Below are 17,240 nucleotides of genomic sequence, written 5' to 3'. Positions count from 1 at the left end.
CAACCTTCATTTCCATATTTAGTCAACCAAAAGCACCTAGACAAAAGCACAAAAACCACGGATCAAACTGTCTTTCGGATAACTGACTTTACTAATTAATTTATACAGAGAAATGAAGTCAAAGCTCATTGTTTTAAAGAAACAAAGCAAGCACAAACGTTTATGACTCAGCAGTTTCCTAAACAAAATTCAACCACATCTAAATAACACATTTGTTATTCCGTTTCAGTAATTACGACCGGGTCTAACCACTGTTGTTGACATTTTATCTGACGGTACACGTAGTTACAGAATTAACATTGATGGGGGGGGGGGGGCAAAGAAAATATTTAAAAATAATCAAAAAGTCAAATTTGAAACATTAAGATACAATGAGAGAAAGATCTAAAACTAAAGTAAGCAGTTGTTTTTCCAGGACACTTGTTGGCTGTTGTTCAGTACTGGGAATACTCTTTGCTCTCTAGTTTGGCAATGATTCGCTCCAGCTGTCGCTTAGCTTCACATTGTGGGAAGTTACTCATTTCGTAGTACTGAGGTGCAATCTTCACCAGCCTGTAACAGAGACAGGAGAACATGGATGACCCCGTCATTCAGCTAACGCAACACATGTTAAAATAACAGCTTTTAGTGAGATCTTATTGTCTGTACACGTACCACTCTGGCTTGATGTCTGTGCATGTGCGGATGTAGTTCTTGGTGGTGAGGACAAACTCGTTGTAGAGCACCCACTCTGGTTTGTGGTCCAGGACTGTAGATGGGTGCAGCTGGACCACTTGGTTGTCTTTCACTGTGAGGTAATGGCCTGTGCGCTCCAAATGAGCCACCTGCAGGGAGGTCCAAAAGAATAATTTGAAAAAGGATAACAATAAAATCCTTTTCAACACTAAGCCCACTAACAGGCTGATAGCAGACTTCAGTTTACTGCCAGAGAGGAACACTGACCACATTATCTGTTTTACCTGGGCTGAAAAGATAAATCAATCATTAGAAAATTGGGGTAACAGAATAATTTAGATCCATTCAAAATCAAAAGCAGCTTTCCTAATATACACGTTTTTCGCTGTACTGTGTCTCGGTTTATGGCTGCAAAGGTTTTAACAAAACTCATGTGCGTTTGATTCCAAACTGAACAACAGACCGTCCTCAAAGCATCCCAAAGCTCCTTCTTCTTCCTCCTCCTCCAAATCTATTATGTCTGCTCACCTGCATGAAGAAGCCGGTGCAGAGCGCCCGTCGGATGTTGATGTAGTAATCTCTGCTTGTGAACTCCGTGCTCCGACGAGGCAAGTTGAAGCGGTCCATGATCCTGGACAGCTGCTGCCGCACATTGTCGGCAGACATCAGCGAGCGGTAGTTGACAAAGTTGTCATAGCACCACTGGTTAGACTCATGGTCTGGAAAAAGGCATGAGACACATTCAAGTCTAAGGTGCTAACTAGATCATCAAAATTGAACTAATCCCCAAATGAGTTGTTAATAAAAAATAGATCATGACTCTTTATCTTTAAAATATGTCAGATGAAACATGTTTTCAAGCATAAATGTCTACAAATCATGTACTGAATTAGTCATTTTAAACCAAAATGATGCATGAGGACACAAAAACGCATATTCCTGTCACCTCAGTAGCTCTCAATAGATTATACATTTGAGTCTTGTCACACAACACCTCAAACCTCTCTGTTGCATACTAGCCTGTATGTAACAGAGAGGTTCAGCTGTTTCCAGGAACATTCACAGTCAGATCCCTGAAGCATTGGAATAAACTGCCTGAGGAAATCTGGTCAGCAGAGTCAGTGCTGTCTTTGAAATCTCTGCTCAGGCTGGTTATCCAGAAGCCACCTGTGACTGTTTTAACAACTCTCATTGTATTCATCTACTGTATTTTTCTGTACGAATGCTCACATATCATATAACATTCAACCACTCTACTGCTCCATTATAAACACATCTTTCTTCAGCACGTTTTCTTTAGCTTTAAAAGCTCATATGTTGCACTTTCATCTTATTCTGCTGACCATAAAGTGTGTGTAAAAAAAACAACAACAAAAAAAACAAATTAATGCAGGTTTAACTTCATCATGCAGAAATCCAAATAAAACGTGGACTGATGCTCACTTTGTTTGAAGGCGTGATAGACGTTGAGCAGCGTCAAGTGGTCTCCATCAATGTGAGCAAACCTCATCTTGGACTCGTCTGCTGCCTTCTTAGCCTCCGTAGGACGGACAAAACACTGTGGGACTAAACAAGGTTGGTATGGGCCCCAACAAAGCCGCCCATAGGGATGAGTCAAACATTCACAGAAAAATGCAGCAAAGCCTATGATGCTAGGGCACTCGACACTGCTTGGGACAGGGCAGGACCACAAGCTCTATAAGAGGGAGCTGCAGTCTGTTCTCATGGTCATTCCCAACTGTAATGGTTACTAGCTCGTAGAGAGGGGTCATTTAACCACATCTGTAAAACAAGAGTTTTCACACAGCTGCAGAGTGTTAGGGACACCAACAAAGTTGAACCTTTCCAAAACTCACAGATCTTACTTTAGCTACATGAGTGTTAGGCCTTTTAGTAAGTGGAAGACTGAAACACATCTGAGCTACATGTTACTCTACAGTGCAACATTAATTTTTAAAGTGTTACTTCAAAAAAGAAAATTCAATAAATATGAAAAACGTCCAAGTGGTGCCTGCCCTATCCACTTTCTTTAATGATGAAGCACTCGTGAAAAACTTGCTTTCTATTAACAAAAATGCAAGAAAAAAAAAAACCAAACAAAAACCTGAGATTTAAAGTTAAGACTTAATATATGAAGTCGTATTGACCTACATGCCTGTGGCAAAAAAACAAAACAGAAATATGAGTATTTTATTGTCTTTTTCCAACTGATTCATTATTTCCTTATTTGTACTAAAATCAAAAATAAACTCTCCAACAAACCACCCTGATGAATATATGATTCAATATAAATAACATCAGTTGTGACTAATACTGGCATGAAATGTGTCATATATGTATTGACAAGCATCTGAAATATCAGCCTGTTCAGTTGTCATAATCCTGGACAAGGCACTACAAACGATCTGCACTTGTTTTCTGAGTACTTCCGTAAACATTAAGTCAGCGCTTAGTTGTTAAATCTTAAAAGGGGCATAAGTGACCCCCAGATCTCTTTTTTTGGTCTCTACAAGAGCAGCTTTGCATGAGTCAGTTTATTATTCATTTGTTACCCCTCAATTCTGATGGGGGCTGATGTCCTCACAGCCAGAGCTACGTGGCTTAGATAATCATATTAACGTTATCTGCTCTCATTGAAATCAAACAAAGCCAGGAGTAGGGGAAAAACCTCAGAAATCAAGAGGAAATCATTTAGAGCAGTCTGAAGTTCAAGATTGTGTCTCACAAGGTTTGTTCACACAAATGTGGATCTTTGCTTTTAAAACTTTAGCCTATTCAATATGAGCATCTAGAGCTGGGCGATAGAACGATAACGATATGTATCGCGATATAACTTTTACTCGATAGAGAAATTAAGCTATCGCGATAGACCTCGCCGCTCTTGTCCTAAAAAAAAAAAAGAAAAAAAAAAAGAAAAGGTCAGCCAATCCAAATTAAGTAGCGCAGAGCCGAACCAATCACAGCCGCAACGTCACGTCACGTCACGTGACTTGTTAGGTACAGCACAAGTGCCAAGCCGCACGTGTGTTTGTTTGGGAAGCAGCCAGCGGGTAATGGAGCCAGCGCGTAATGGAGGAAATGAGTGTGCCGACTAGAAAAATCAACCGAGCGTGACCGAAGAGAAAACAGATGATGGTTCCAATGCCGGAGAGATTGTCAAACGGAAGAGCCATAGAAGTTCTGTAGTTTGAAGGTATTTCGGCTATTTCAAGTCTGACAAAAAACAGAGTAGCGTGCACTGTAAATTGTGCCGAAAGCAAGTCTGGAAATACAATAAACTGGTGCATGCGTCACACTGTGCGCCACGTTATTGTTTCGGTGAAATGAATTTCTACAATACTGTTACTGTTAATTCTACTCTGCAGTGTTTAAATGCTTACATATACACACAGTTACTGTCCCTCCACACATACGACTCGGTTCTGCTTCTATGCCCCAGCTTTGTTTACTTTTTCCCACCGAGGCTTCTAGACTTCTGATTGGCCAACATTTCGGCACGGTTAGGAATCTAGCGCCACCTGCTGCTTTGGCATGTTCATAGCAGCGTTTTCCTTCATTTCTCCCTTTATGTGTGGACGGGATTATTTTTTAAAACGAAAACGGAAAATCTCAGTTTTCAAAAATACCCGTGTACGTGTGGACGTAGCCTCAGTCTCTGACTGGAAGCGCTAATTCGTCATTCGGCTTTTGTCAGACTAAAGTAACTGTTAAAACTGTTTGAAAAGCTCAGCTATACAACAAGGAGAGATTGAGAATTTCCTTTTAGTTCTCAGTTTATTTGATATTGACAAAAGTTAGTCAGTTTTGTCTGTTCTTCTGTAAAACAAACTAAGATTTATTTTTAGAATTAATATTTTGTTTCTAAGTGGAATTGACAATTTAGTCTGTTTTGTTTGTTCTATTTTGAAACTTAAACGCTTTAGCGGCTGCCTTTTGTGTAGTTTGCAATATTTGCCTTTATTTATCTGAAAAAGTCTCATGTTCCTTAAGTACATCTACCCTGTTGAACTTATTATGGAAAATAAATATTTAAATAAAAACAAGCTGCTGATTATTTCACATTTTATTGTGAGCAACGGCACATTTAAATCTTACAAATATAGTTATTTGGCTTATATCGTGATAGATATCGTTATCGCCTGAAATGAAAAAAACATATCGTGATATGAAAAAATCTCATATCGCCCAGCTCTATGAGCATCCCTCAGTTTGACAGTACCTTTTATACATGAGACAGAATAAAGAAAAGGATAATAGCACCTCTTTAATAAGCTTTCTATACATCTCATCATTATTCAGTAAATTTATTATGCAAGAGATAGATAAGACTTGGTGGGCCCCGTGGGATATTCTGTGTTTTAAATGGGCCGCAGCACTCTTGACTTTGGGAATGGCTGGTTTAGAGTAGAAAATGTGCACAAACTGGACGTACATTGGGATTATTTTTAACACTACCTGTAATCAGAAGTGTTAACCCAAAGGGACTTGGCCTACAACAGGCAAGTAAGATGTCAGCCCAGTCCTGGGCATTACCTGACAGCATGGCAGTAATGGAAAGGATCTCGTTGGAGCAGTTAAACTCGCAGCTCGCAATGACCATCTTTGCCAGTTGGGGGTCCAGAGGAAATTCTGCCATCATGGAGCCCAGCTCCGTCAGGTCACCGTCATCGTTGAGAGCTGCCAGGTAGTTAAGCAGCTCAAGGGCCCTCATCAACGTCTCAGGAGCTGCATGGAGGAGAGACTGTGAGGTCAGCTAGCCATGGCTAACTAGCATAAAAGGACTACTTACAGTTCACAATAAGACTGCAGGCTGACTTACCAGGTGGATCCATGAAGTCAAAGTGGACAAGGTCATCAATACCCAGCTTTTTAAGCTGAAGCACTACAGATCCCAAGTTTGAGCGAAGAATCTCAGGGTATGTGTTATCCTAAAAAGGGACGATAATAAAGTCAAATATAATGAATGTTGTTATCCTGAAGAAGGAGCGAGCAGCACAAAGATTAACCTGATGTGGTGAAGTGAGGGGATATGAGGTGCTAACAAGGGCAGAGCTCTTAGCATAATGTCTGAGAGGCTTTGTCACACAACATGAGCGACCTATGTACAAGGGCAAACTGTGGAGAAGACATAACGCTGAATTTATATGGCAGATTGTTCACTTCGAAGGCAGCAAAGAGTTTAAATCTTTGTGCTTGAGTGATCACCATTCAAGCAATCCGCGTGATCTACAAATGATCATGAATGTGAAGTGACGTCTGCAGTATTTACACTGTGTAAACTCTTACTTCTTGACACTGCTGCATCCATATGAAGGCAGCAGTCTGATGGCATGCCTCTAATTTAGGAAAGTTTACTACAATATAACTTTATTTCAATGTTTCAGGAATCAGGTTAGTCCAGCATAACTCAGTATTCGGTATAAAGTTTCCTTTCATTTGATGAGCTGATGTCATTTTGGGCTTCTGTGACTCACACTGCCGCTTCTTTGCAAAAGCCTCCAAACCAAAATTTCAGGTGCATTTGAAAATCTGTGTGTCCCCTGTGAAGGACATACAAGGTCCTTCACAGTTTACGATGCCTTTATCCAAACCTCAACAACAACAACAACAAAATCACTTGCCTGCATCTCTGTTTTGTAGGCCTTCTCTGTGTAGAGACGGAAGCATTTCCCTGGACGTGTTCTTCCAGCTCGTCCTGCCCTCTGCTGGGCAGAAGCTTTACTGATGGCTGTAACGAGCAGAGACTCCACTCTGATTCGAGGATTGTACACCTAGACACACGTGGCAAAGCATGTTTAGGTACAACAGCTCTCATGATAGATTACTACAATGAGATGAAAAAAACAAAAAACAAAATCATAAACATCTACATTTCAGTCACTTTCACATCACTTGAGACCAAACTAATCATAAAGCTGAGCAATCAGGTGAGTCACTTTTGGTCTACCTTTTGTTTGGCAAATCCAGGGTCAATGACAAACACCACGCCATCAATTGTTAGAGAAGTCTCAGCGATGTTTGTCGACACCACAACCTGAGGGAAGAAGCAAAGTGATGTAAAATATTTGAAACCTGATAGGTGAGAATCTGTTTGTTTGTTTAAAAGGGGTTTCTGCACACAAAAGCAAAACTCATCCATTATATTTAGGCCACAGCACAGTATTGGCACTTTTTATTTGCCACAAATGGCCTGAATGTGCATTTTTCTTAAAGACATAAGAATTCTGTTATATATTATCCTTGGTCTGATCTACTGTGCATTATCAGAAATCAGTTTCTTTTCTTTCCATTTGTAATACACACAGGGTAACATTTGCATCCCAGAATCAGACTTCAGGAATACTTTAGTGCCCCCTAGTGTCAGTCAAAAAACAACAACAACCTACATCTTACAATGCAGGCTATTGAGATAATAAAGACAACTATGTAAATGACGTGAAACTGCAATAACTTTAAAACCGATGTACAAAATGAATATTATTGGTCATCATTATTCTCCACTAGCCTTAAAAACCATCTGCGAATGTAATACCTTCAGCAAATTTACAGGAAATGCATTTTAAAACCTTAATCTCCTTGACTTTATTTCAAACTTGTACCTTTCTTCCTATTGCACCATTTGGCTTCCTTGGAGGAGGAGGCTCAAAGATTCTTTGTTGCTGCTGTGGAGGCAACGTGGAATACAGTGGAATGATTTTGATGTCTCCGACCTCAGGACCCAGGTCATCTACCTCACGCTTGATCCGTTTGCATGCCTCATCAATTTCCTGAAAGAAAAAAAAAAAAAAAAAAAAGTATTATAACCTTGCATTTTGAATCAGTGGAGGGTGTGCTGCTTCAAATTAAAGTCTACTGGAACTGTAACCTGAGAATTATGAGCTTTACCTCTTGACCGGTGAGGAAGAGAAGACAATCACCTTCCTCTTCCTCACACATATGAATCTGGATGACAGTACGGATTGCTGCCTCAAGGTAGTCCCGCTCTGGCTCCGGAGTGTAAAAGATCTCAACAGGATGTGTACGTCCAGGAATAGTTAGAAGAGGACAGCTGTCAAAGTACACCTGGAACTTCCCAGCATCTAGTGTGGCACTCATGACAATCACCTGCACACAAAGTTTATATGTGGGTATATAAAATAGTTAAATCTTACAAATATCTGCAATGGTATCATCTCTGTATGATATTAGCTGTATAGTGCTCTTAATGTTATTACATGGTAACAAAAGATGGAGCTTTTATGAAAATTCCTATGTATGCAATCATCCTTCTCTATACATTAAATACCCCATCTGCATTTTCTTCTGTCATTCACACAACTTCACATCACACCAGAAACCTCTAAAAGTGGAGGTTTTAGCCTACCCCAGGTTTCTTTTTTGTTTTGTTTTTTTACATTGACCAGATTCTCCACACTGTCCCAATTTCTGACTTCCTGTCTCTTCTGGTCTTTGTCCCTGGTTGGAATTCTAACCAGCGTCTTTAGTGGCCACATCCAATCCAGCTTTGTGTGCAAAATTACATTTTCTGGGGATAACTAAAGTGATAACAAATTACAACCATGGCAAGCATCAAAGGCCACCTCCAGTAGACACTGCTTAATTTAACATGGCTAATGACCATTGACATGCTCCATTAGTGATATTTCCTACTGAACTGTCCATTTCCTACTGATGCATGAATGGCTAATCAAATCCTGCTGCTCGTTGCGTTTCTAACTTTACTACTGGAACATACTCAACTTGTGAGTGGTGTCACTCCTAAATCCAACATCCAACTTCTGAGGCAACTAGAAAGAAGCATAATTCACCTGGCACACCTGCTTTTGTTTTCCTTACTAAATGTTTTAAATATTCTGAGTAGAAATTAAATCTTGTTTTTAAATCAGCTAGATTAGTTGGGGGTTTTTTTTTGGTTTTTTTTAATCTAGGAAGCACCTGTTTGTAAAGACATAGATACATTAAAATTACATCCCACTTGGGTGAAGAAAAAAAAAAAAATACCTTCAGATCTGATCTCTGACGAACCACTTCTTTCAGTACTCCCATCAGGATGTCTGTGGCCAGAGTTCTCTCATGAGCCTCATCCAGAATGATCACACCATATCGTTCCAGCAGTGGGTCATTCATGGCCTCTCTTAACAACATACCGTCTGTCATGTACCTGAAGAAACAACAATGCTTTGTTAGGCTGGGCTGCTCTGTGCCAGTGAAAAGCAGATTCTCTGAATCAAACCATCTCATTCACTCACAGCACCACTTACTTTAATATAGTCTTGGCAGAGCTACAATCCTCAAATCGGATGGAGTAGCCAACTTCCTGTCCAAGCATGACGTCGATTTCGTCCGCCACCCTCTGAGCCACACTCATGGCTGCTACTCTTCTGGGCTGAGTACAGGCTACTGCCCGCTTAGGACCAGGCAAGCTTCTAACCATATCCACACACCACTGTGGGATCTGCAGATTTAATCAAAGGTTGCAGAGAATCTAATAAAACCAAATCAATTTTAAAAAAAAAAAGATATGCATTTACACTGTGCCATCACACTAGAGCTGGGCGATATGAGATTTTTTCATATCACGATATGTTTTTTTCATTTCAGGCGATAACGATATCTATCACGATATAAGCCAAATAACTATATTTGTAAGATTTAAATGTGCCGTTGCTCACAAGTAAAATGTGAAATAATCAGCAGCTTGTTTTTATTTAAATATTTATTTCCCATAATAAGTTCAACAGGGTAGATGTACTTAAGGAACATGAGACTTTTTCAGATAAATAAAGGCAAATATTGCAAACTACACAAAAGGCAGCCGCTAAAGCGTTTAAGTTTCAAAATAGAACAAACGAAACAGACTAAATTGTCAATTCCACTTAGAAACAAAATATTAATTCTAAAAATAAATCTTAGTTCGTTTTACAGAAGAACAGACAAAACTGACTAACTTTTGTCAATATCAAATAAACTGAGAACTAAAAGGAAATTCTCAATCTCTCCTTGTTGTATAGCTGAGCTTTTCAAACAGCTTTAACAGTTACTTTAGTCTGACAAAAGCCGAATGACGAATTAGCGCTTCCAGTCAGAGACTGAGGCTACGTCCACACGTACACGGGTATTTTTGAAAACTGAGATTTTCCGTTTTCGTTTTAAAAAATAATCCCGTCCACACATAAAGGGAGAAATGAAGGAAAACGCTGCTATGAACATGCCAAAGCAGCAGGTGGCGCTAGATTCCTAACCGTGCCGAAATGTTGGCCAATCAGAAGTCTAGAAGCCTCGGTGGGAAAAAGTAAACAAAGCTGGGGCATAGAAGCAGAACCGAGTCGTATGTGTGGAGGGACAGTAACTGTGTGTATATGTAAGCATTTAAACACTGCAGAGTAGAATTAACAGTAACAGTATTGTAGAAATTCATTTCACCGAAACAATAACGTGGCGCACAGTGTGACGCATGCACCAGTTTATTGTATTTCCAGACTTGCTTTCGGCACAATTTACAGTGCACGCTACTCTATTTTTGTCAGACTTGAAATAGCCGAAATACCTTCAAACTACGGAACTTCTATGGCTCTTCCGTTTGACAATCTCTCCGGCATTGGAACCATCATCTGTTTTCTCTTCGGTCACGCTCGGTTGATTTTTCTAGTCGGCACACTCATTTCCTCCATTACGCACTGGCTCCATTACCCGCTGGCTGCTTCCCAAACAAACACACGTGCGGCTTGGCACTTGTGCTGTACGTAACAAGTCACGCGACGTGACGCTGCGGCTGTGATTGGTTCGGCTCTGCGCTACTTAATTTGGATTGGCTGACCTTTTTTTTTTTTTTTTTTTGAGGACAAGAGCGGCGAGGTCTATCGCGATAGCTTAATTTCTCTATCGAGTAAAAGTTATATCGCGATACATATCGTTATCGTTCTATCGCCCAGCTCTACATCACACTGTTGGCTTTTTTCAGTAAGGGTAGCACAAGATTACTGACACATAAGAGACGCACCAATGCACTTGACTTCATACCTGTGTTGTCTTGCCGGAGCCAGTCTCTCCAACAAGCACAAAGCTTTGGTGACGTGTGATGATGTCGGTGAAGCTTTCCTTGTACTCCCACACTGGAAGCTGTAGCCTCTTCTTCAGGATCTCATAGTAGCGGGGAGTATGGGGCAGGTTGGTGAATGGGTTGATCTGCTGTTGTAGGACCATTTGCTTGAGCGGTGGTAAGGCTGAAGCAGCGGGTGTGCTGTTAGATGGGGCACTAGATGGCTTTGGTTCTCTGTCCCGGTCTCTGTCCCGATCACGGTCTCTGTCTCGGTCCCTATCCCTCGAACGGTCCTCACGGTCTCTGTCACGGTCCCGGTCTCTCCTGTCAACATTAGAACAGCACATCATTGTCAACATTCTAATTGTAAAAGAAATAATCAGGTTACAGTTTGCAATCTCAGGGCAATGAGAGTAAAGTTGGGACATTGTCCAATGTTTCCCATATTCAAGCATGCTTGATGCGTTCAACATGTTTAAACTGTCTACCGACCTTTTCACCACTTTAATTGATAGGCACTAAATGACAGCCTATTGCAAATTTATTTGCCATAGTGAGCCTCCATCTCACCCTATCCCTTGCATCCTCCTCTATCGCACCCACTACACTACCCATGGATGTAATGAAGTCCTCCTTCACTACATCCATGAACCTCGTCTGGGGTCCTCCTGATTCCCTCATGCTTGGAAACATCATACTCAACATCGTTTGTGCAATATATCTACTATCCCTCCTCTTTCTGCCTCGTCTCCAAACTGCTTAACCTGAGCTGTCCCTCTAATGCACTGCCTATTCTGGTCACTCTTAATAAAAACCTGACATCACCAGCTCAGCCACCTACCTTTCTGTCAGTGCCACCATGTCCAAATCAGAGTCATAGCAGGTTACACAACTGTCTCATAAATGTCCCCTTTCACTCTTGCTTCCATCCTTCTGTCTCACACCACCCCTGACACTGGTCTCCACCCACACCACTCTACCTGCACTCTCTTCTTCACATTTCTTTTCCTCAGTTCATAGCTATTTAAACTCATCCATCTTTACCATCTCTACTACTTGTAACTCCACCTTTCCACTTGTCTCCCTCTCATTCACGCACACATGTATTCTGTCTTAGTTCTACTGACTTTCATTCTTTTTCTATCCAGACTCTCCTCCACCTGCTCTCTGCAGATCCATCCTCTGTTATCATAGTCCACAGAGGATCCTGCCTGAACTCATCTGTCAGTCTGTCCATCACCATGGCAGGAGCTCAGAACCGATCCCTGGTGTAATCCCACGCCCACCTTGAACCCAACTGTCACTCCTTTGCATTCTACATCGCTGTCCTCATACTTATGATTTTGTGTTGTGATATTTTAAAGTTATAATACGAACCTGACACTAGTCTGTTTAAATTATGATCTTATAGCAGTGCCACTTCTAAACTACCTGACGTTTACTTTTGCATTTAGACAGATACTGACATATCTGCAGTGGGTGCACACTGTCAGTTTAACAAGCACACACAGCTACAGCAAATGTTTCTAACATCACATCAAATACTTTGAGGGCTTTGAAGTTTATATATATATATAAAAATGGGTCACAATTTACTTATTTGCAAACTGTCAATATTTAGCCTACTTTTACTGGTAGTTTGAACAGTCAATCTCAATGAAATCCTGCAAATTTAAAAAGAATTGCCACGATTTCTTTCGCATCTGTAAGTCTGTTGTGGAGGTTTTCACTGAAATAAACACACACGAGCACAACGTAAAACATGTGAGTGCTAAGAGACGCTAAAGTTTCTGCTAGCTTAATCGGCGCCAAGGACAATTTTAATTCGCAGCTAGTATAGTACAACATTAGATGGCTATTTTAAGAACCAAATCACAGTCTTTTAAATCGAAGCCACGGCTGGCTAGATGAACCAACACGGGTTAGATAAGGAGCTATGTTAACGTTAGCCAAACACACGTGCCCCCGCTACGATGAAGGTAACGTTGATGCTTCGTTTGTTAGCCCAACGTCTACGGTATTTTTTTTTTTAATACAAGCACTTAGCACGTTTCTGTTCGCGCTGCACGATCATTCAGGTGCTATCAAGAAACAGCGAATAAAGCAGAGCTGCAGCATGAGCAGCTTAGGGTTATATTTTCTCAGCTCCCATCTTCCATCCATGGTGACCGAGAGCGGCAGCTAGCAGTTAGCTTGTACCCGACTAGTTTGAGAGCGATAACTGTGGGACTTCACTCACCCGTCGGACCTCTTCTTGCTGGAGGAGTAGTCATCACCCAAATCCAAACGATGTCTTTTTGACATCTTAAAGGTAAAATGTGGCTTTCTGTGAAACAATTAACGCGGGCACAGGTCTACCCGGCAGGTTATATTTCCTGATTCCTGTGCTGCAAGTTCTCCGACCGAAGTGTTTTCTTCTTTTCGTATTTGTGTAACACAATTTCAGCAAGCGCCACCTACTGTTGTGGAGTCTTCACTGGTGTTTCCACGGCAATCTCTTTCAAATGGATTTTCACTTATTATTATTAATGCTCTATATATAGTCATATAACCATATAATACTTTTTATTTTCTATTGGATTTCAAAGAAATTTGGCACATTAAAAATAAGCAAATAAAAACACGTTTTTTGCCCATTTGTTTGAGCTACTGGTCCTTAAACAATGAATTTGATAATCGTATCACACAGAAAATCAGGCACATCTATTTATTATTACGAAAACAGATGTTTTAGAAGTGGTGGTAGGGGCTTATAGTGTGTCACTGGGGGAAAATTCTAGGCCTAATCTATTACAGTTAACAAAATTATATATATATATATTTTAGTGTTCATATGGATGTAACGTTTTCAGTGGGAGAAACATTTTGTCACTCATCCACCGAAACCTTATAAACAGTACAGATTTACTTACCTGGATGATTGAGCATAGATCAAAAATATTTTTTATTCTACTTTAAAGTCATATGAAAGGTTTTCCCATGGGTTCTATAAAGTCCTAGTGTCATATATCACTGTGGAGGAATTATGGCCGACTCTGCAGAGTGCTTCATTTCATTGAGGTTTGCATTCATTGGTTCATGCACAGCTCTCGTAACGCCCCACCACACCTGTTGTATGCTCACCTTATTACTAAATTAGGCAGAGCACTCTGAATTGAATCAGGACATAAAGCACGGTCTTTACGTTGCTTTATTGAACACTGTCCATCTTACAACTAGCCACTTAACGGGGCTTCCCTCGGACAACAACATCCGGTTCAAAGGTCATCACCTTAAGACATAGCTATATCAGTACATGACACACCGGCCATTGCAACACTACAATTCTTTACTTTGTCAGACATTCTACTGTAGATTTGCAGGTCTCCTTGGATTCATTGTCCTGTTGCATGATCAGTTTTTTGGCTAAGATGGGCTCACATTTGACTACTGAATACTTTGGTATACAGAGGACTTTATGGTCAACTGACTGCAAGGTGCCCAGGCCCTGTGGCTGCAAACTACTGCAAATCATCACCCCTGAAGTGTTTGTGCTGATATGCTATGTTTGGTTTTCACCAAATGTGGCACTTTGCATTATTGCCTAACATCTCCACTCTGCTCCAATCTGTCCAAAGGACATTGTTCTACAGGAGTTGTGATTTGTTCAGCTTTGTAAACCTAAGTTGTGCTGTCATGGTTTTCCTGGAAAGAAGACACTTTGTCCTTGACACCCTTCCAAACAAGCCATACTTGTTCAGGCTTTTTCTATTTGTATTGCCATGAATGTAAACATTTAACATGCTAACTGCTCTTGTTTTATTTAGCTATTTATTCTTAATACATTTATGAACTTATGTATACATTTGCTGGGATATCCACTCCTGGGAAGACTGCGGCACCTGAATGCTCCAGACCAACAAACTGGCTTTTATGGAGGTGCTCACACTTTCTGACGATTGACTATCAAGTGTATTTGATTAGGAACATCTGGCTGCTCTTAATTCCTGTGGGAGCAGTAATAGATGTACTTAGTTTTTCATAGGACTCTGTGCTGCCCTTTCATTTTAAATAATAATAATAATAATAATAATAATAATAATAATAATAATAATAATAATAATAATGGGCACAAGTGCGACACAAGCAACATCAGGCTGACCCTGTCAGTTTGCGCCCTCTCCCAAATCACGGACAAACGTGGTTGGAGAACGTGGTACATTGAGCGTTAAGGTTTCTATGAATCGAGTTTACACAGACGTGATTATGCTCTTATCAGGCAAAACGTCCTGGGTTTGTTAAAATGACTCCGTGTGATACCACGTGAGAACAATAAAATATTTCATTTTCTGTTGTTACCCACAAACTGAACGGTAATGTAACGGGGTCGAATATTTCGAGATTTACTCATCAAATCATCAAAAGACTTGTCAAGTCCCTTGCTCCACCCTCGCCAAACAGCAACGCCCATTTGTTCACAAGAGTTTATACAACATTGTTTGAAAACGCTTTGCATCCTCACCCTGCAGACTGCAGCGCTCGGCTTGTGAAAACCATTACGTTTAATTTACAGCCTTTTCTGCGCCTTTTACAGGTGACCATGCATCGATACGCGTAAGTGGACTTTGTTTGGCACTGTGTACTTAACTTTATTTGCATTCCTGCGACATTTAGTCTGTAGTTAACCACTTGTACTTTTGGGCGATGTTGTGTGCGCCTAAAAACATCGTCAGAAAAACATTAACTGAGAAGCTTTTGAGTGCCACTTTGTCCTCAGACTTAGAAACACTGAAGTTTTACATTAATGTAAATTAAAGTACACCTTATACCTAGATGCAGATGGAGATTGTAAATAAAAATTATGTAAAATTGTTCTATGATATAAGAGAGGCTCGTTTAAACCCTGTGTAGAGTTGAGTTTTAGCAGTTACATAACATGTTAGCGATAATAATTACATAATTATAGCTTCCCCAGTGTGGATTCTTAACAATAACAATATTTCTGAATGTACTGCTGTATTGTGAAATGCAATAGCAGGACGTTTTTTTTTTTTTTACCAAGGTGAACAATCTAGATATTGCCTTAATTGGTCTATAGTCACTAATTGTCCTTCATGCCAGAGGGGTCTTGTCCTAATTTTTTTTTTAATATCTTACAGGTCAGTGGGTATACTGGAAGCTGCTTTGTTGGTTTTGCTGGCAGGCTGTCAACAATGTGTCTTAGCATCCAGCGACACATTGGCTCCAGAGGTCTTGCAGAACAACGGCACCCTGTATGCAGTCTGCAAGGTGAGACCCAGCACCTCTCTCCCGGAGGACCTGCCCAAAGTGTACGGCCATGTGTTGTTCAAGCAGGATCATCCTCAGGAGAAAGTCAAGGTCCTTCTCCGGTTTAGTGGCTTCCCCAGAGACGGCAGTCCGGAGCCCAGAGCGGTGCACATCCATCAGTATGGAGACCTGAGCCGGGGATGTGACTCCACCGGTGGCCACTACAATCCATATGGTGTAAATCACCCTAACCACCCTGGAGACTTTGGAAACTTTGAGCCCCAGCAAGGGAAGATTAATACAATGCTAGAATCTGATGCAACACTGTTTGGAAGCCTGTCTGTGTTTGGGAGAGCAGTGGTGATTCATGAAAAGATAGACGACTTAGGGCGTGGTGGAGACGCTGGGAGCCTGCTGCATGGAAACGCAGGCCGAAGGCTCGCATGCTGTATTATTGGGGTTTCGTCCCCCAATCTCTGGAATATGAACTTTAAGCAGTACTCCAGGCGGCTGAGGAGGAATTAACCTACAGTAGTGTGCTATACTCTACTTCCAGTTTGATACCAAGAAAAAAAATAACGAGGTGGTTAAACCCACATCCTGCCAAAATGCATAGTAGCTTCTTAGAAGTATTAGAAACATGCTTTAATAATTGTTCAAGAGTTTTCTTACTACAAATTAGCATAATTATGGTGTTCAATATTAGTAATGGTACAGTTGGTTGGTTGGAGTATCAACAAACCAAATATATGATTGGACTGCTTTTCCTTTGGCTCCATCATCAGATTCACCTCTCAGCTTATCCTGGTCCTTAAGTTGTGACCAAAATTATTGAAATAAATTTCAGTACCATCAGCCTCAGCTGTGCTGTCTTTGTAGCTCGAAGTTAGTTAGTCGTAGCTGTGGTCTTGTGTAAAAATAAATAAATACAGAATACATAAAAATGCATACAAATACAATGGTTTTTAAAGTCAAAAACAAAAGGTAATTTGTACAAATTTTCTAATAAAAAAAATAAGATCAAGATGTCAGTGTGTTATATTTCAGGAGGAGCTTCGAGAAATGACTCTTGTAATTATCAAATGTCTGTCAATAAATTAGGTCAGATAAAAGAAACAACCGAGACTGTCTTAATTTACACAGTAGCATGCTGTCGTATAGCATTTAACACATGGTGTGTTGATATCTGTGCATTCCTGTATTATCCTTTTGTGTTACACATTTCGATGTTTTTTTTCCTCGCTACCTAGCCTGACCTGTCTCCCCAATGTGATGTTTG

At 40.5% G+C, this 17,240-nt stretch overlaps 2 protein-coding genes across 2 annotated transcripts; one reads left to right on the top strand and one right to left on the bottom strand.

The window, feature by feature from the left end:
• Positions 1-70: 70 nt before the first annotated feature.
• Positions 71-13,194, bottom strand: LOC113024241 (pre-mRNA-splicing factor ATP-dependent RNA helicase DHX15). The gene is made up of 14 exons (XM_026171126.1): positions 12,954-13,194; positions 10,696-11,038; positions 8,937-9,130; positions 8,677-8,836; positions 7,561-7,779; positions 7,275-7,442; positions 6,623-6,709; positions 6,297-6,446; positions 5,495-5,603; positions 5,209-5,400; positions 2,119-2,241; positions 1,204-1,394; positions 655-824; positions 71-552 (listed from the first exon to the last, which is right to left on the bottom strand). The coding sequence occupies exons 1-14, from the start codon at positions 13,016-13,018 to the stop codon at positions 435-437; spliced, it is 2,289 nt and encodes a 762-aa protein (XP_026026911.1). The 5' UTR covers positions 13,019-13,194; the 3' UTR covers positions 71-434.
• Positions 13,195-15,182: 1,988 nt separating this feature from the next.
• LOC113023298 (extracellular superoxide dismutase [Cu-Zn]) lies at positions 15,183-17,182 on the top strand. The gene is made up of 2 exons (XM_026169322.1): positions 15,183-15,307; positions 15,853-17,182. The coding sequence occupies exons 1-2, from the start codon at positions 15,294-15,296 to the stop codon at positions 16,484-16,486; spliced, it is 648 nt and encodes a 215-aa protein (XP_026025107.1). The 5' UTR covers positions 15,183-15,293; the 3' UTR covers positions 16,487-17,182.
• The last annotated feature ends 58 nt before the right edge of the window (positions 17,183-17,240 follow it).

The sequence above is a fragment of the Astatotilapia calliptera genome, chromosome 6 (genome assembly GCF_900246225.1).
Source record: "Astatotilapia calliptera chromosome 6, fAstCal1.2, whole genome shotgun sequence".
NCBI lineage: Eukaryota > Metazoa > Chordata > Actinopteri > Cichliformes > Cichlidae > Astatotilapia > Astatotilapia calliptera.
This window is presented reverse-complemented; position numbering and strand designations above follow the sequence as displayed.

Excerpts from the sequence above, each read along its gene's own strand:
- LOC113024241 (XM_026171126.1), bottom strand. The coding sequence starts at position 13,018 with ATGTCAAAAAGACATCGTTTGGATTTGGGTGATGACTACTCCTCCAGC. Across the intron at positions 825-1,203 it reads GCACCGGCTTCTTCATGCAG|GTGGCTCATTTGGAGCGCAC; the intron begins GTGAGCAGACAT and ends ACCTCCCTGCAG. Across the intron at positions 553-654 it reads ACAGACATCAAGCCAGAGTG|GCTGGTGAAGATTGCACCTC; the intron begins GTACGTGTACAG and ends TCTCTGTTACAG.